General features: G+C 39.4%; 1 protein-coding gene across 3 annotated transcripts; it reads left to right on the top strand.

Annotated features, from left to right (window-relative positions):
* Window positions 1–39: 39 nt before the first annotated feature.
* Window positions 40–19,449, top strand: LOC309347573 (uncharacterized protein). Of its 3 annotated transcripts, none has more exons than XM_081872237.1 (11): window positions 40–118; window positions 4,402–4,468; window positions 6,947–6,979; window positions 7,536–7,616; window positions 8,881–8,963; window positions 9,209–9,335; window positions 12,759–12,958; window positions 13,616–13,891; window positions 14,886–15,098; window positions 16,283–16,420; window positions 19,120–19,449. In XM_081872237.1, the coding sequence occupies exons 1-11, from the start codon at window positions 55–57 to the stop codon at window positions 19,167–19,169; spliced, it is 1,332 nt and encodes a 443-aa protein (XP_081728363.1). In that variant the 5' UTR covers window positions 40–54; the 3' UTR covers window positions 19,170–19,449. The 3 variants fall into 3 exon arrangements, with proteins under 3 accessions (XP_081728363.1, XP_081728365.1, XP_081728364.1); XM_081872239.1 differs by lacking the exon at window positions 40–118 and adding an exon at window positions 1,452–1,727; XM_081872238.1 differs by lacking the exon at window positions 40–118 and adding an exon at window positions 1,867–1,966.
* Window positions 19,450–20,193: the final 744 nt, after the last annotated feature.

Raw genomic sequence — 20,193 nt, 5'->3', positions numbered from 1 at the left:
CTCCCTCAAGCGCCCGCCGTCCAACAAACCTCATCTTCATTGGACAGGCTACGTATGGGCAAGAGGCTGAAGAAGGGAGGTGAAGGGAAAGGGCAAAGAAGAATACGCATGCGTAACGGTCAGTAGCGTTGTGCCGTCGACCACCCATCGTCTGGTCCCTAGAATTTGTTAGAAGTTGCTGCAAAAGATCCTTACGTTCCTGCTGTGTCTTTGCAGAGGTTTCACTGACAGTTAATTGACCGATGAACGTTATATATTTGCACTTCCAGGGTGGTTCACAAAATAGTGCAAACAAATTCTAAAAGATCACATTAAACTTCTGTAAGGTATTATTACCACTATCAGCACCACTACAATGCTTATTAGCCAGGTCTACTACTGTAAGAGACAGCAGGAACAACAATGCTTGGATTTCTTGGTGCTGCACATTATTTGCTGCCGTTGTTTATCCCACAGTGTTAAAGAAAAACCCAGGCACTATTTAAAAATTAAGAATTTAAGACAGTCCTTGCCAGTCTTCACTAAAAGCACCAAATGCCTTCACTATAAAATAAGGGATCTCTGATTTGACCTTTGTGAGGTTTGCTGTGTCACGCTGAATTATTTGATAGCTTAATTGTTATTTAACTTAATTTTTTTTTAAAGAAAACTAAGGCTAAAGTAAGTTCTAACTCAGGCTAAACCAACACTGAATTACTTTTAACTCAGAAATAAACCTCACTGGAACTTATACCCCCAGGATGAAGCAAAAACAGGATTGGAGCCATGCAGCCATGTCCTCTAGTTGCTTATAATTTTGGACCAGTGTTTGAAACTCCCATTGTTCTAGGGGGATTTTGCACATGGAATTTCATTAGCGGGAGCAGCTTCTGAGTTCTGGGCGTAGTACTGCGCCTAAGATTTCAGATTAAAACTGCAGAGTGGAAGGAAAGGGGGACCTTTTTCTGCCTCCCCACTTCCAGCTACTCTGAAGACTGGAGAAGAGGTCCTCTTAAGAATATTAGGGGGCTGAGCAGGGGAAGGACTAGAGACCATGTGAAAAACGAACATAATATTTTAGGGGCAGTTCATTCATTTTCAGCTTTCTATCCTTGTTATGAAAAAAACACACCTAGACATTCCGTTGTTGCGCCCACCCCCTAGGTTTAAGGTGTCATTTAGCCCCTAGCTTTCATATATAAGTTTCTTAACACTGTTTTGGACTAGGACTGGGAAGAAGAGGCAGGATCAGATCCTTTGTTGTTATTGTACTGTATTCGCACTCTTGACTGAATGACCTTCCTGTCCTTTGTAAGCCCCCACTGGAAGAAAGGCGGCTGAGAAACATTTCGAATCAACAAGCCAGCTAAGCGTACATAGGGATGCATTTTGAGGCCGGGGAGTCGCCGCAGACTGCCGTGCCGTTGCCATGGAAACCAAGCAGGCCGGGACCTAGCTCAGCCGCGGCGCCGGGGGCGCTGTGCGCGCGCGATGGCCGCCCTTCGCTTTCGGCCCTCGGGCTGGCAGGCAGGCGCACGAAGGATGCTCCGCCCCGCGGAAGAGGAGGAGCCGGGGATGGGCGGTAGCGGGTTTGTCTTTGATTCACGCCGCCGCTGTTGTTGTCGCCCCGGCCGCGCTCCCTCCCAGTTTCCTCCTGACTGTGTTTCATCTGCGGGAAGGGAGAGAAAAGGTTGAGGCCGTTTCGGGGGGCGGCGGCGGCGGAAGAAGATTCGTGAAGCCTTGAACGTGTGAGTTGGGACGGGGGGGGGGGGGCTCGACTGGGAAGAGGGTAGCAAGACGGCGATTCGAGGTGGGGAAGTGGATTGCATATTTGTTCCGCATTACTCCCCGGGTCTCTGGGTTGTTTATAATCACCATTGTGTTTTTCTTCATCCGTCCTTTATGCCAGGAACTCAGGGTGGCATAACATGGTCCTCCTCCTTCTCCCTTCCTCGCTACCATGTTATTCTCACAACACTCCTACGAGGTAGTTGAATGCGACAGGGACTTGAAGCTGGGTCTTCTTGTTCCTAGTCTCACATGCTTAACTGAAGTGGTGCATCGGCTCATTATTTGTTTGTTTTAGTCTTTATATCCAAGCTTTCCTCTAAGGAGCTCAAAATGGTGTACCTAGGCCTCCTCCTCCTTCCCTTTTTACCCCCATGAAGTAGGTTAGGTAGGTTAGGCTGAAAGGGAGTGACTGGCTGAGGTTACCCCGTGAGGATTCAAATCTTGGTCTCCCAGGTCCAGTGCTGTAACCATGCTGGCTCTCAATAACATTTGGTATTGGGGAGGCACACAAACGCACAATCCACAGCAAAACTGTTAAGATGCTCTACCATTAAAAATCCAAAACAGAATGCGACTCTTGCAAATCTTTCCCAACTATGAGCCTTTGAAGAAACTCAACGTGAACCATTTCCTATTCTTCTCCTCCACACCCATACTGAAATTTTTTGGCTAAAAATTAAAAAATAATTGGCTAAAAAATAATTATTTTTTGGCAAAAATACCCTTGTGGCTTTAGAGTGGGAAGTGCTCCACTCCTGCTCTCCCTCCCAACACCCACCCACCCATTGCTACTTTTATTTTAAGCTGCCTTTTCTAGGTGTTAGATTCAGGTAGGTAGCCATGTTGGTCTGACACAGTCAAAATATATATATAAAATAAAAAAAATTCTTCAGTAGCACCTTAGAGACCAGCTAAGTTTGTTCTTGTTATAAGCTTTCGTGTGCATGTACACTTTTTCAGATACACTGAAACAGAAGTCACCAGACCCTGATATATAGTGAGAGGGTGGGGTGGGGGTTTTCTCAGGAGCGTAGTAGGAGATGGATGATTGACTCAATGGGTATGGTAAACCTGTTGACGACTAGTTACAGATAGGTAACCTGTTGACGACTAGTTACAGATAGGTAGCCGTGTTGGTCTGCCATAGTCAAAACAAAATAAAAAAAATCCTTCCAGTAGCACCTTAAAGACCAACTAAGTTAGTTCTTGGTATGAGCTTAAAGCTCATACCAAGAACTAACTTAGTTGGTCTTTAAGGTGCTACTGGAAGGATTTTTTTTATTTTGTTTTGACTGTTGATGACTGTTAACGAGTGAACAGGAATCCAAGGATAAATTGACATAAATCTGACATCAGGAATCACAAGACAGAGAAGCCAGTAGGAGAATACGTCACTCTCCCAGGACATTCAATACAGGATCTTAAAGCAGCTGTCTTATTACAAAATAATTTCAGAAACGGACTTGAAAGAGAAGTTGCTGAATGTCAACTTATCACTAAACTGAAAACTATGGAGAGACCTGGTCTCAATAGAGATATTGGATTTCTGTCTCATTACATATGCTAATCATCTGCATACTATCCCTTGCTTTTTCCTGTAGGACTAATTGCAGTTGTTAACAGCAAATTCCTGGGCTGGCTTATGCAAACCTACCTGGCTGAGCTAAGGCTATCAAGAGAACAATAAAGGACATTAAAATATAATAGAACTTCTTGCCCCAGGTGTGAGCCATGGGCTCTTGCCACCCATTGGCAGAGAGAGGGAGGCAGGCACCCGGCTTTTGTAACAATATTTATATATTTGGCAGAATTTGTATTACATGTCCTCTTCTTCTGCTTAATCAAAGAATCTCCAAATCCCTCCCTGCTATCTTAATCTATATTTGCACTGCTTTGTGTGTTTTTTTGCACAATGTATGTAATCGTGTTTGAACTGGTAGCCTGTAATTATATGTAGCATTTTGTGGACCGAAGTTCCCCAGAGAGGGTAAGAGTGTTTTTTCCCCTGTGCTCTTGTGATGGAAAAACATAAGGCATCATTCCTTATTGGAGAAGCAATTTTTTTTTTGGGGAGTGGAAAAGAACAGAAAGTTCAGTCCACAACCTGTCTCTTCATTTAGGTGGGATCTGCCCACCCCCAAAGAATATCCCATGTAAGCTAGACTATCGTGGTACATAAACACATAAAAATATAGTTTCAAGAAGGTCACATACCATGGGGGAATTTCTAAATTCACAAACCTTTCAGTTACCCTGACTTGGGAAAAGACATTTCTAATACTAAATATCAATAGACTTTGAATGTGAACCTGGAGACTCCCTCAAAATAAATGACATTAGAAAGCAAGTCTACTTGACCCAGTATCCTGGTAATATTTTTTGCAGTTCCTTCACTCTTTTGTGAGTGAAGAGGTGTATATGGTTAATGAACAAGTTAATTTGGAGTAAGAAAATGTCTTGAACATTTGGCCTTTGTTTCATTTCAGGAATAAAGTGATAGTCTGAAGGAAACATTTGGTTAACTGCATCTTTATTGGTGTAATGGTTGTCATGTGAAGAGAAGGTCTGTGAAATATTTTTATTGGAAATAATTCACCCTGATGAAAATAATAGTTTTTTCTCCTCATATAGAAACTGAAATGTCTTCGTGGGTCAAAGTAACCACAGATCAAGCACAAACACCTGTTCCAGAAAAGAGGTAAAATAAAATTGCATTATCTGTTTGTTTTTCTACAGTTAAAAATGATTGGTTGGAATTTAATAATCCCAGAAGCTGTAGTTAAATTGTTTTACTACTACTTCTACTTCAGAGTTAGTAAAATGCTCTTAATTATTTAGTCGAAGGATGGAAAATCTGTGGCACTCCAGATGTTATTGGATGCCAACTTCCATTAGCCCCAGCCTGCATGAGTAATATTCAGGGATGATGAGAGCTGGTCTAGCAACATCTGGAGGGGCAGAACTTCCCTGCCTCTGCTTTACTCCCAATTTAATGATCATTTCCTTTTAAAAGCAACACAGTATATGTTTCTAAGTGCTCTGCTAGATACTTTGAAGTTGACATTTAATAATACAAGAGATAATCCCGTTGATGTCATTCCGAAATCTGCACATAAATGTGAGTGCAATTATAAAACCTTTAGAAACTACAGGCCAGATTCACTTAAAGGGCTTCCACTTGAAGCCTTTATCTCATGGCATGATCAGTTGCCATGATTAGTGGTAACCACACAGTGAGGTTATAAACAAGCACCAAACAGTGTTTGGCCTTCTGCAACTACTCTCTCTTCTAGAATTGAGTGAGATGAGGAAAGCAAGTGGAATTTTTAAAAATGAGACTCTTTCCTTAGTAAGAAACATTTGAGGCAGTTGAAATAAATTATTGGTGAGAAGAAAAAGCATTTGCTGTACTGGGTTTACTGAATAATATTACCAATCTCCCTTCTGTTTTAGAAGCTAATAATAGTTTTCTCAGCTCATTGCTAGCAACTGGTGCACTGATGAGATAACCTTGACATTTTAAGATAGAACCTCATAAGTAGTTTCCTCAAGTATATTTCTTACGTGAAAAAGCAGCTCCCTGTTGCTGCTTTGCACCAGCAAATGGCTGTTATTATCACATATTCCTTGGCAACACTGCTTGTCCTGGGGGGTTTATCCCACCTTGTTTTCTAGTTTCTTCAGTACACCAACTAGCGCATGCCAAATAAATCTCTTGCACAGTGGGACACTTCTGTACCAACAAGGATTACTTGAAGAGTAACTTTATTTGGAGTAAAAGATTGGAGTTGTGTGCTATATTTAGTACCATTACATTGTTGGGCAGTATAATGAACACTGAGTTTCTTGGCCTCTTGGGCTTTATATGTTTGTGTATTTAGATGGAAGCTCTGCTTAAAGGGTTCAGAACGATGCTTCTTATGTTCGAAGTTAAGCTAGTTTCTTCATCAGAACTGAATTTGTTTTTATCTGTCCTTTAGCTATAGTTAACAGCAAATGAGGCAAGACCAAGCAGCTGTCATCCTTATGCTGTCTCTGATACTTGACATAACTTTCCAGACTATACATCTGTTGTCCTTTTTTCTTTCGGATGGGTTTCTCTACCCAACCTGTGCAGACTTCAAATCCAGCAGCTTAAACAAATATGTGTAGCACAGCTGGATTGCTGAGTTCATCTGGAAGGGGGCAGGAAAGGGTGGTTGCACTATTTGTGTCGTTCCCCGTGATATGGCTTGTAGACTTAAAATATAATACTACATTGTAGTGGTTCAAGGGAATCATTGACATAATTCATTGACATGAGTAGCATGCTGCAGCTTCCTTAAATCATCATATCTCTTACTTATTTTTCTTTTCTTAATGCTTTATGATGTTAAATAGTTTCTTCTTTACACTGTTGAAAGTCTATTATGTTTGAGTTGCTCTATAGCTATCCCTCTCTAGGTTCAGACAACCTCTTTCCCAAGAAATCAGATTGTTGAACATTATCCTTCCTGTTCAGAACCAGAATAAGCATTTCTTAAGATGCCTTGCTTCCAACTGGGTTTCTGATGCATCATGTTTTCACCTTTTTCTTTTAATAGATGGTCCCATTGTTAAAAAAAATGCACTTAAGTATTTCTTCAGTTAAGAGATCAGAATTTAGTATGTCTTGGGTTGTAACTTTTTGTAAGATACTCTCAGACTTTTCATAGACCAATCTATTACACCTTTATTATCTTGTATATTTAATTCCTCCCATCCTCCAAGAGCATCAAAATATTTCATTGATAATTATTTGAGGGATTTTTTTCTTACATTTTACATTTATGATATATACTTCTAGGTGAATTTCTGTGCACTTCTATGTGTATGTGAGTCATGCACCTTATTTTTCTGATTTTAAGTTTTTTTAAATTGTTTTTAATATTTTTTTTAGGGTGAATGGTAGGTAATAATAAAAAAGAATATTAATACAGGCAATACTGGCTTCTGTTCTTCCCCCATTTTTAAAAATACATAATTTCATATTTTATCCTTTCAGCTTATCATTCTGTCTTAAAGCATTTGGGATTTATAAGGTCTTCATATTCTAAGACAATTTGCACCTTTTACTTCTACAGTGATGTAATTAATAACAGATGCTTGCAGCATATCTTCTGCATAAGTTAACCTACTTTTTCCATTTTGGGTCTAGGCATAGACCTGGATGGATTCCACGACTTCTAGAGTAAGTAATCCTCAATGTTTTAATCATTTAAAATACTTTTTTAAAAAAAACCTTCAAATAGTTTGATGGTTATGTTGTCTTTTTACATTTAAATATAAAAAGGAGACATTGCTTGTGCTGTTGTTGTTCTTTTGAATTAGCTTCTCTGATTCACCCTACTAGCATTTGTTATCCTAGGTCAGTTGTTTAACTTTGTGGTTCTGTTTTGAGGGGAAAGAGTACACAATTTCTCCGGCAGTTACATTTTTGGGTAGAAAAATAAGCATAGGAAGCCAATACCAGTTGTGCAAAGAGTCAGTACAGTGGAGCAGCTCATTAGCCTATCACACTTTCTCTTTTCAGAGTGTGGTTGTATTTCCATGAGTATCCATAAGTGGCCAGCAGGCAAAGCTGGCTGAGGAATCAACCACCTAGTGGGATTTCTGGTAAATAACTGCACATAGATGAACCTGGCAATCTTGTACTATATTGTAAAAGTAGAACTGAGCTTTCCAGAAGAGGTGCAAACAATGGCAATCCAGCATCTTAAATATGTTACAATTTTTGTGCCTTACAGCATAAATCCTTACAAAACCTTTCAGAAGAGCTCTTACTCGTCTCCAGAGGGTTATTCGAAGGACTATGAAGATGCTAACAGGTTAGAGGGGTTTTTCTCAGTACTTATTTGAATAATAACCTGACCCCATCCCCAAAGCTCAAAGAAGATGTGAAACCCAATGTTAACAAATAAGCTCATGTCCTAAAATTTCTTCTTTTCATCAGATATATTGAGACATTTCAGGAAAACAGGGCTATATACTATTTTGAAACAGATACAGACCAATGGATTCAGCACGTAACAGTATTTTGAAAGTTCAGTGTATTCAATTAGAATGTAGGATTTAAGTATGGTTTCTTTTTACTTGGCTCTTTATGCATTCACTTTAAGGGTATAACATATGAAGTTCATACATACACTTTTATTTTTAGCTTTTAGAAAAGGCTGAATTTCCATAATATATTTATTCCCAACACCTAGAAGTGGCTGATCTCAAGCTCTCTTTGAGCATAACTGCTAAAACCAGCCCATATGGCTCTTACATGGTGGCTTTAGGCAGGCGCTGATTCCATGCGAAGCTGTGGCCTTTGCATAGCATGCCCAGCACCACACTGACCAGACAGTTATTCATGCCATGAGAGTACCCTAAATTTGGGAGGACCACAGCTCCGTGGTAGAGCACATGCTCAGCATGCACAAGGTCACAGGTGCATTTCCTGACATCTCCAGTAAGAAAAGGAAGGATAGCAGTTGGTGTGTAAAACTGCTGTCTTGAGATGTTGGAAAGTGGCTGCCAATCAAAGTAGATGATGCCGACAAATAAGTACCTGAGTCTTGCCTGCTACAAGCAAATTTCCTGTGCTCTAAAATTGCACCTAGATATATGCTATATACTTTCAGTTTAGAAGGTGATTTACAATTCAGTTTGAAGCAAATACCAGCAGTTAATCTCCTAAACAAATTGAATCAAATGGGGGGGGGGGCAGCAGCCCAAGAGCCACAGGTACACATAACATGCACACGTTTTTTATATATATATATATATATATATATATATATATATATATTGCCATGTGATTTATTTATTCTTTATTTTATACCTTCATATTATTAAACATTGATTCAAATGTTCAATCAAATGCCTCCCTCAACAATATTACCAGGACACCCCACTATGCCCTTGTCCTCTGTTTCACTGGTATAAGCATTGCACTAAGTGACCAGCAGCGTGCTTCATCAAGAAAAATGTTTATACATTAATCACACGCCCCAGTATGAGAAGGTAAAGAGAGAGAGTACTCTTCAAAAACAGGAAGTTTTATTTTAACTCTGCTTGATTCACTTTTGTGTCTTGTATGGTTAGCTTTGAAGAACTCTTTGGGCAGCAATATCATCCATCAACAGGGAATGAAGATAATTATGAGAGATACCAATATTCTCAGAAAGGTAAGAGAGAGTTTCTCTGGCGGCTTGCACCGATGATCAGTGATAGGCATGTCAAATATTGTTGGCTTCTGTTTCTCAGTCCTGTGGGCCCAAGATGCCTGTTATGTATTCCTAAATTCTGACTGTTTACTTGGGAGCTATTAAAATGTGTTGACTTGCCTACCCTGAAATTGCAATTGTCTTAGCAAGGAGAGGCTGCAGTCCTTTAAGCAACTCCACTTCAGCCTGTCTGGGTATCTCTTTAGATGACGACTACACAAAGGACATTCTTCGGGACAAGCTGTACTTGCAGTTTTACCAGCAGTTAAAGAAGGAGTACAACAAAGACCGACCTTCAGACTGTGTCATTGTTTCCATCAGCAAGGATCAAGCGTGAGTTTGTTTTTAAAGATGTACTTAAGGATTCGAGCTGAGCTGTGAACTAACATCTTAATGTGTAATTTGGTTTTGAGCAAATACAGCTAATCTTTTTAGGATTTCTCTGCTTCCATACCAAAATTTTACCTGAAATGGTACCAGCTGTGACAGTTATGCAAGCCTAAAGCCTGTATTACATGGGATAGCAGCAGGGGTGTGTCTTTAAAGTTGGACTTGCCTTATTTGCATGTAAGGAGAGATATTAAAGGGACATGCCAAAACTTTCCCTCAGGTTCTTCTTAGCTGTGTTGGTATTGGAGCCTCCCTGGGAAAAGCACTTAGTGGCATGGGCAGTGGGGATAAAAGTAATGGGGGTCAGCTCCTACCACCCACACTCTTTGTGCCCTTTAAACAACCCCTCCCCCCAAAAACTGATTTGTATAGTGTGGCAGACTTTCATTTAAAGATGTGGGCCTGCCATGATCCAGTGCAGTTTGGAGCTTAATTCGTGTGCTTCTTGAAGCTGTTACTTTTGATTACCAGTTTATACTTAGAAGGAAGGTCACTTTAAACAGTGTTGCAGTGTTGTTAATTTGTATCACGGTAAATACAGTCTTTATCCATCAACTAGCAGGTTGCATATATGTATTCCCCCCCTTTGATTTTACTGTATCTTTTTGTAAACCGCTTTGAGGCTTTTTTTGCTTTTTTACAGCCAAGCGGTCTATAAATTTTATGACATTAATAATTAATTTTGAATCCAATTCTCCACGTATATCCCACCCCATACTCCTCTCTGAATCTTAAATGTACAATACGAACCAAGAGAAGTTTCTCTTTTTTTGTATATTAAATACTATAAGTGCTTACATTAAGAGATTATTCTGCAATCTTAAAGTTTCCATTTATAAACCCACTTTTTCCTTGATCACCCAAACAGAAATTTGATGTTCCCATAATGTAGTCTGGTAATTAGACTTTAAAAAACAGCAACACACTTTCTCAATATTTCAACACTTTTTAAGATTAACGTTTGAATGACAAACTAAGCTGAATGAATCTTGTTCACGAAGCATACTCTAGGTTTACAGGACTGTGGGTTTTCATAAAGTTGGTAGTCTGGCAGCCTGTAAGATTGTTTAATCAATTAGATTGTACTGTTATTGAGTACTGAGTGTTTATGTAAGCCGACTTGGAATGCTAGGATCTTCAATAAGCATATCAGCACCTGATATTTAACATTCTAGGTTGCTTCTTAAAATAGCTTTTACTTCTTTTATATTCTTCTTAAAACAAAATACATATTTATAGTCTTGTACTCAACTACTTGTTAAAACCTTTCATTGTTTTTAACATTTTGGTGTGGCCCCTGCCCGGAATATTTTCTAATACAAAGGGTGTCTATCAGTTCAAGACAAATATGATGCTTCTGCTTCTAAGCAATGAAATTTCCATGATATTTCAACCAAGTCTTTCTCACTTTGTCATTCCAACCTGACTCTTCAGTCTGTTATAATATTAACTAGAGCTTCTTAATTTGCTCTGAAACCACCCCACTGAAAATTATTTTCTGATTCTCCACATAATGGTCAAGCATATTTTGAGTCAAAACAGTAATGGCCATCTCTTTTAAAGTGCCACAGTTAGCTGTAGGCTTTCACTGAAAAAGTTACCAGCATAATTTGAACACCTTATTCACTGAAAGTATATTGAATCTGTGTGATGATGTTTAAGCATGCCTTAAATATTGTTAACTTTCCCTTGGATATTATACTAATAAGAAAAATATAGGGTGGTTGTATTAGATTTTTTGCTTTGCTTTAGTAAGCGATTTCCATGACCTCTTCTAATTTCCCATCCAGTAGCACATGGAAATGTTGAATACATTTCTGCCTTTCATCCATTGGGCCGCTAATATCACTAGCAGATCTTGAGAGTCCATAGAGCGGGATATATTGGAGATATCAATCATTTGGGTCTCTCGTTAGACCTCTTCCTACAATCTTCAGAACACGAGCACCTTCCTTTCTGGTTGAATGACCGCCTCCCTTTTTAAATCCAGAAGAGTTATTGCAAAGTAACACTTACTAAAATGTTTGCCCAAATGTAATAAAATGTTAGTTAGCAACTGTTCATACTTTCTCAGGTAGCTGAGGTTAATGCATGTCTTTAAAGCTCTCTAATATTGTACTTTCTATTAATTTCAACATTGGCAATTCATTTTACACTTCATGGACCCAGACTTTTAACATCACAGTGCGTGTTCTGTGCATAGTACCTATATTTTATATTGCTGAAGCTCCAGGTATGTGAACCAACATATATTACAAAGGCTGGGGTACCCATAGTTAATCACATTATATCATCCTGGCTGACACTCAGTGCCATCTAACTGGATAAATTTGAGTGTTTTGCCCACATGATTTTATCTTTTTATCTTGGTTGTAAAATTAAAGCCTTTGAAATTGATTTCCTGTCCATATTTAGCACGGAATGACCCAGATTGAGAACCTAGTTGCATTGCCATGATTTCATAACACGAAAGGTGTGTTTTTTGTTTATAAAGTGCTAGTAAAAGTCAAAGAATACATGTACTGTCATAACCAGGTGGTAATTTTCCTAATTACTTTGATATTTAATTCTTGCTGTCCTACCAATTTGGATTCAAAAATACATTTAAAATAACAGAATATAAAGTTGACATGTCTTCACATACGCATTATCAATTATGGTGCAATTAATCACACAGTGATAAACAAATTTCCATACACACCTGTTTCCCAACCCCACAAATTCCTATTTTACAGGTGTTCATGAGTCCACACTTAAGTGTATTTTGTCCAAATGTTCCTTGACGCCAAGCGGTTTTGCAGCTTAACAGTAACTGGAAAATTGAACCCATGTATCCCAGTTCAGGACTCTATGCAGCCTTGCTTGAATGGATTCCTCAGGCAGCCAAAGGCTTTGCTATTCAGTTTGGTATGATAAAGAAATCTGTGTTTCCCAAAAGGGAAAACTAAATGAAAATAAGAAGAGTATTGCCTCACCAACAAGTGTATGTCAGTATAGAGCATATAGTTAAAAAGTATAATTGAAAATCATAATATGTTGTCAGACACTCTTAACATTCAATTACAGCTTCCAACCCTAAGCTCTGTATATACCCTGCAGTTGGGATAGGCCTTGTTCACAATGAAGCTTCCATTTGCATAAACAACTGCTCAGTTATTGTTTAAGTCCACCATCCAAACCAGATCTGCTCACTCTTCCCAGTTCCAGTGGGTTGCCTGAATCCCAAAGGAATACTGTTGACATAACAAGTCTGGTACTCTTGAGTCTTCTCCGTGCACACATAATGGCAGCGACTAGAACACTGGCACTAATATTTGGGGAGGAATTATTTGTAAAATAACCTGCTTCTTCTTTTTTTCCTTCAAGGGAATATTCAACAGCCATAGGCCATCGGTTGCAGGATCATGGCCTTGTTGTGGAAATGATATACCTTACATCTGAATCAGGTCTTACACGTGCCCTACAAGAAGTTAAAAATGATGGTTCCCCATTCTGTGTTCTTGTTGAACCATCTAACGTAACACTTTCCTCTTGCACCGTAATCATGCTTCATCAGTCTATCAAAAGTAAGTTTAGATTCATTCAGAAACGGTCCCCATTCATAATATGCTATCTAGATCTCCTCAACACATATACAATATTAAAACATGTCACAAGTTGGAATAATACTTCTAACTGAAAATTAATACTGCTTCACAAAACTGCTGAATGTGCTGAGGAACACTTTTTACATTTATTAAATATTCATACAGTTGTAAACCCTTTCTACACTGAGCAAAATTTATTTCATCTTACTGGAGGGTGTTTTTGTACACTTCTCAGATTTCGCCTTCTGTCTGAAACAATAAAGTAAACCATTGGATTGGGTATTTTCTCTGGATCTTAAAAAGCAAACAAACCCACCTTCAACACTAATTTCTTAGAACTGTTCCTCTATTTAGAAAAGTTTTTGTAAAATTGTTCCAAGCATGAAATTAACTTACTTTAAATGAACACACGAATGAGATCTCAATAGTTAAATGTGCACATTACACTTAATAGAACTGAGCATGTTTGTGTTGAATCATGAACATATAACATTCAGTTAAAAATATAAATTTGCTCGTATTGAAACAGACGTTGACTTTGAACTTCAGAATAATGGTTCAGGAACACAGCAGTTTTGTGTTTGGTTTTGTCTTGATGTAACCTTTTAAAAAGCAAGGTATCTCTCTTCTCTATAGTACACCGTAATATGCCCATGGAGGATGCATTGGCTCTGATAGCTAAGGCGTTTGAGAAAATTTGTGCTGAGCGCGAACAACAGGAACGCACAGAGATTTCACACAAAGCAGCTGATCTGGCGAATGACTACCTAGAGCGGGATCTCTTTGACAGTTACCATGTGCCTCTAGGCATTAGACATCTCCTCTTTCTGTTAAGTGAGGGAAAACATTTGTATATGGAAGAATTGAACTCAATAAGTGACTTCCTGAAGACCAGGAGAAATAAGCTTGAAGGTATTCATTACTTTCCCACCTGTTCCCCAAGAATGTCCCTATAAATCCCACTATTTTAAAACGGCCTCTTGGTTAAAACTTATATTAAAAATAATAATCAAAATATGAAATGTAAAGGTTAATCCTACCCCATCCCCAAGCCATAAAATCTTACTTCTTACTGGAATGTGAACACTTCTTAAAACTACCTTGCTCTTTTTTTGGCTTTGTAGACATAGTTTTATAATGTGGTATTGGTGGGTAATATTTCCAGCAGGTCTTGCCTGGGTGTGTGTTGGTGGTTAAAATGAATCCAGACTCTCACATGTACATCACACGACACGCATGCACACAGCTCTTCTTTACACAGTGACCCTTGTTTCCAGCTAGGCCTTCAAAGCATGTTGCTACTGCTGTGCAAGAAGACAGTTTTTAAAAGTCCCATTCATACACTAGCGGGGGGAAACTGCGTGTTTTTATCGTGTGGCAGGGCTTTTACTGTTGCTTGCTAAGTTCTTAATGATGGAAGGCAGGAATTAAGCTACTTAAGGAGCAGCAACCACATTATGGGGTGACAAGAAGTATTCCATGGAAGAGCCCCAGGCCAGTGTGGAAAAACAGTCTTAAAGAGCAAGCACTTCCATTGTTCGTTGCCACCCTCTGGTAACCATCACATTTCACGTGGCAAAAAGACATTACACTTATAACAAGTTATTAAATTAAAATATGAAACCTTAATATTCGCGAAAACAATGGCAGACCTCGACCCCTTTATTATGTTCTGCAAACTGAAGAGTTCAGAAGCTCAGTCCTTAAAATAAATTAAACTTACGTCTGTAAATCTAACTTGAGGTGTCTTTAAAAGATCTGAGGTATTTCCCTGAGGGGGAAAAGTAGGTAGTTAAAGAGTGTGTTATTCCCATAAATCAGAGGCAAACTACAGTCTGCTTTTAATAAATCGGGTGTTCACTAATCATTGTGTGTTGCTTGCTAACTCTTGGTTCTCCTAAACCAGGCTTTGTTGCAGAAACAGACCCTTTAGCTGTTGCAGCTGAAGACACGGTGTATCCAGCAAGTGTCCGGCCAAGCACTAGTGCTCTCCCCCAGACTCTAAGTAAACCCCCGCCCCTTCTTCCAACTCCTGGCCGGAATTCTGTGTTATCTGTATCTTCAGCTAAGCCAGCTTTGTTGGGTGAAAGACCGTTGACAGGTCTTCTTCCCACACCAGGTTGGTAACCCTGTTAACTGTATTGATGTTTTATTAAAATTTACAGTGAAGCAGGGAGAGGAAAGTGGAAATAGAAGGGTGGGTGTGGTTGATGGTTAACTCTGGGATAAGACCTAAGGTGAGATGAGAAACCCAGGGTAACTAACAGTGAAGCTTAATTGGTCCACCAGAAATGTTAAAATATGCATTGTACATACATACATGCTACATATGCAGTGTAATATCACTCTTTGAATCAATTTATTTAAAAACAAAAAATCCTTTGGATAAGGCCTACTGGAAGATAACTACAGTGGTACCTCGCAAGACGAAATTAATTCGTTCTGCGAGTTTTTTCGTCTTGCGATTTTTTCGTCTTGCGAAGCACGGATTTTGGAAAAGCTTCAAAAATCACCAAAGTCTTCAAAAAACTCAAAAAAGGCTACCACACCGCGTGCTATGAGTTGCTCCTCGAAGTCAAGTTGCAACTGCACCCCCTGAATGCACGGTTTTAAGAAAAAGGAAACAAACTTGCAAGACAAAGGAAACAAACTTGCAAGACGTTTTCATCTTGCGAAGCAAGCCCATAGGGAAATTCGTCTTGCGAAGCACTTCAAAAAACGAAAAACTCTTTCGTCTTGCAAGTTTTTCGTCTTACGAGGCATTCGTCTTGGGAGGTACCACTGTATATGAAAAACTATCTCCTTCAATATGAGCATGCCCAGATATTGTAGTTAATAAGCAGAGGCTGTTCTCTGCATCTGCTAGCACCAGAGGCAAGTTGGGCAGGCACACGAGAGAGGGCCTTTTCAGTGGTTGCACCTACACTCTGGAACTTCTTTCCTAGAGAACCTTGGTTGGTGCCTTTTCTGACCGCTGACCATTAAGTGAAAACATTTATTAAGACAGGCCTACTGCTTGTTGAGTTGATTATATTCTGCCGGTAGGCGATAGTAGGTGCTTTATACTCGGCTGCTGTTTCTATCTTACCCTGCTTCTTAGCTGCTAGTTGTGCAACTTCTTGGTATATTATTACATACTAATCATTGATATATGTTAGCAGCATGGGGTGCATATTTGTGGAAAGGCAGGATAACAAACATAGTGAAATTAAATAATAATTTCTAGTTTGAGTGACCAATTAATAAAGAAATGTTGGCCATTTCCCCCCATTCCATGCTTTCTTCTTCCCTCTTTCCAAACAGGGCTGGCTGGCCCAAAGGGCAACCCTCCGCCACTTCTGATAAAGTCTGCTAAAAGACCAGTCCACCTACCTCCATCTCCACATCTGCCTGCAAAGCGGCCACTGCTTAGTGGCAGACCGGGCTTGCTGCCAACACCAGGTGAGAGCTGAGTAAGCTTGGTGCTGAATGCACAGGAATGAAAGGTGGTCATTTTGCACTTCCAATAAATATTTCCCCAATTCATGAAATGGGGTATGGAGTAGTGGGCAGCCTGGTGAACTTCACCAAGGGTTCAAATACCTCCTGGGTGACCCACATTTGGTACTGCAGGAAGGAGCCTTACCCTTGAGCATCCATTCTCTTCATCCACCCCGGCTCTTCGATTCAATTTGCTATTTTCTGCTTGGAGCAAACTGTATTATGTTGTTGCATAAAAACTGGTAAATCACGGTTGGCACTTCCTTTCCAAGAGCTAGGATCGCAAGTCAAACTTGGCATTATGTGTGAACAAGTCATTAAAAGTGTTCCATCCATTATACGAGGTGCATAATGCTATACACATGTTATAGCTTGTTATGTTGCTTTCCTTTCTGTGGGAGTGTGGGGAGAGATTGCTTTCCCTCCTTTGTCAGAGCTGAAGGACAGAAAGAAAGCTTCATTGTCATCCCGCCCCTCCCCAATGGAAGGGTGAGAAGGAAACTCATGGGGTTCCCAAGTGCCTGATGCTGCTATGTGAAGTGCTGGAAAGATTTTTTTCTTGCTCTTCACACAGCAGTAGTGCATGTTTGGGAACACCATAAGGGTGTTGACTGGTAGGCAGCCACACCCACTTGTCATATTTGGACTGAGGGCAATTCTGATAAAGATCTGGCCCTTTATCTGAGCAAAAAAGCTTCCCCATCCTTGCCCAATAGATTTGGAACAACTTCAGTAAGATTTCAAATGTAGATGTCTCATTTCTAGATGTTGATGAGACTGGCTGGGTTAATGGTGACCTTTGCAGAAGATGCGTGCAAAATTTAAGTGTGCAAAATTCAGCAACTGCAAACATGATGCTCTAGCACAGTCTTCTGGTGCTTTCCAGATGTTTTGGACTACAATTACCATAATCTCTGTCCACTGATTGGGGTTGAAGGGAGTTCAGAGACCAGCAATATCTGGAGAGGCTCACGTTGGGGACTAAGGAGGGTGTTCCACTATTTTTGTGTGTGTTTAAAACCTTAAAGTCAAACTTCTGTACTACTTTCAAAGTGGTATTATTAAATTTATTGATCACTTTTTTTGCCAAGACAACTAAAAACCACTTGCAGTTCTTTTAAACATATAAGTGCAAACACACATTAAAACTAGCAATAAAAAACAATCTAAAAGACAAGTCAGTTTTTAAAAACTAGATTAATACATTCCATCCATATAAAAGGACCATAGATAATTAAAAGCCAAAGGCATGACGAAAGATGAATGTTTTTGTCTGGCACTTAAGCTATGTAACAGTGGTGCTTGGGGATGGCATTCCACAGTTGGGGAGCCACCACTGAAAAGGCCCATTCTCATATTGCCACCCTCTGGACCTCCCATGGTAGGGGCACACAAAGAAGGGCCTTGGATGATTGCATGGTCCGGGGACTGGGGAGAGGTAGTGCTTGAGAAAGTAGATCTCTCTTTTTTCCATTCATGCCTACTTCTTCATAATGATTGGAATCTTGAGCTAGGGCTGTAAATCCTTGAATTTACGGGATAGAGAATTGTGCTCACTTGGAAGCTGGAAGAAAATTTTATTCTGAAGCTCAGTGGAGGGAGGTGCTAAACAAATAGTTTGCAATCCTTCTCACACTTTGGCACTTCTTTCAGGGTTCATGACTTTTGTCTAAGATTAATAAAATAAGGAGCCTCAAAGACCAGGATTGCTGTGGCCACTATGGTATTCTTTTTATCCAGTTATACAGTTCCCTGGCTTGATGAATATTATTCAGTCTTGTTATGGCTCTTGCTTCTCTAGATATTCTCCTGAGTCCAAAAGCTTTGCAAAGCTCTGAACTCTTAGTAATTGTCAACTGAAGCAGACTTCATTTATGAGCTAAGCTAGGAGCCAGTTCTTTTTGCATGCATATATTCTTTATACTGCACTAACAGCAGTTCATGTTTCATATCAAGTAGCATATGAGAACACCAAACTGTACAGTCCTGTGGATGTGGGCCAGGACTGTGTGCAGTCCATGCCTGCAGCCTTCATGACTGCCAAGAAATATCACGGCAGTGTCTGTTAAAGTTCAAAAGGTCAAACGGGGAATTGCTGCTCTTGGAGCATATCCACACCTCCCTCCCCAATGCTACCTCATTTTCCAAGAGATCCATTCAAAATTCTGTGAAGTGCCCCAAAATGACTTTTGGAGTAAATTGTGCAAATTTAAGTCCACATTGGCAACTTTTGTGAGATCCCAAGCCTTCACAATCCAGGCTGTACTCAAGTGTGACTGAACCATAACTGTTCATTGGTCCTGGTTTTTCTGTCTCTGAGTCCAAGCTAATATAAATGAGAGAAGTACACTGATTTAAATGAGAAAATACAGTGAATTTTCAGCACCCTTAGGATTCTGGGAGAGTTGAAGAGAGGCTTGTAGGAAAAACGAGTGCATGCAGAAAGTGACATCTGCCCTATTCTGGTTTCAGTTTTCCAGTTTGCACTGCTAAGTTCTGAAGTAAAGGAATGGTTGGTTTTTTTTGTTTTTTGAATTGTATTTTAATCCAGACAAGAGGCTGTTTTCTCGCATGTAGAAGGCCACTTTGAACATTAAACATGTTCTATAAAAATTAAAATCTAAGAGTGTTTCACCACTTAACTCTTCTTCATTTCACAGTTGCTAAGGCACAGCATCATTGGGTACCCAAGCCAAAGTTCCTAGCTTGACTGGACACCTGGATTAAATGGAGTACACGGCAGTCCCTGCTTGCATCATCCCTCTTGCAAGACGGCAGCACCTGACAAATGTGTGTTAGTACACCAGACAAGCTTAAATGTGTATTGTTTTTTGTTGTACACTTTCCTGGGTATTTTCTTTCTTTTTTTTTACTTAAGTGGCAGAGTGAAAATAGGTGTTTGTGGAACTATCAGTATTGTAGATTCCCAGTACTAACATTTTTTTAAAAAACCAATATCATCCCAGAATAAAGGACTTATTTCCACAGTTTGTCATTTAATTTCTTTGTGAGTTAAGCTCCACTTAGATAATTTGTCTGGTGATAAACTTGTTCCTCTGTATATGTAAGCTCCTAGCCAGACTTGAACACTCGTTATGAATACTTCGCTAGCTTTTGGGCCACTCATTATGCTTTTCCAGGAGATCCAGATAAATTAGTTTCCACTATGTCTGATGTGGCATTGTAAGATTCAGAAAAACTATGGAATAACTTGCCTCACAGACATTTAGCCATAGACTCTCAAAACTAAACATTGCCACAACTTGCTTTATATTACAATATATATATATATGCATGCATTACTGCTCTCTCAAGCATTGCAAGAAATAATATACTCTAATTCCACTTGCTATTTTGCCTTCTTTAAACACAAATCACATATTTGGCCAATGGTAACAGTTGGAACAGTGGTTTTTTTTCTTTTTCTTAAGGCAGTGTTTGTTACAAACAAATACTTTAGGGCTGCTTTTGCAATATTCAAGGATGCATTCAGTGCTTAAAAACACAAAATAATAAAAAAATAAATTACAAAAACTGCTCCAAACCTCTACTCAACAAATTGAAGGCTGCTGATTCCTGATGCACTACTATTGGTGTTAACTGCCATTCAAAATGTACCGTAAATTTTCACAGGACACTTGCAAGTGTCAACACTTTATTAGTTTTCTCTGTTTCATACTTAATTCCCAGCCCTACTACATTTCATGCATCATGATGTTTTAATGTCCTATAAA

This window comes from Podarcis erhardii (genome assembly GCF_964252035.2).
Source record: "Podarcis erhardii genome assembly, chromosome: 7".
Taxonomy (NCBI): Eukaryota; Metazoa; Chordata; class Lepidosauria; order Squamata; family Lacertidae; genus Podarcis; species Podarcis erhardii.
The sequence above is the reverse complement of the archived record's forward strand: the minus strand, read 5'-3'. Positions and strand labels throughout refer to the sequence as shown.

Coding starts and splice junctions, on each gene's coding strand:
- LOC309347573 (XM_081872238.1), top strand. CDS start 1,882: ATGCCAGGAACTCAGGGTGGCATAACATGGTCCTCCTCCTTCTCCCTT. Junction 8,964..9,208: donor ATACCAATATTCTCAGAAAG/GTAAGAGAGAGT, acceptor GTATCTCTTTAG/ATGACGACTACACAAAGGAC. Junction 13,892..14,885: donor CAGGAGAAATAAGCTTGAAG/GTATTCATTACT, acceptor CTCCTAAACCAG/GCTTTGTTGCAGAAACAGAC.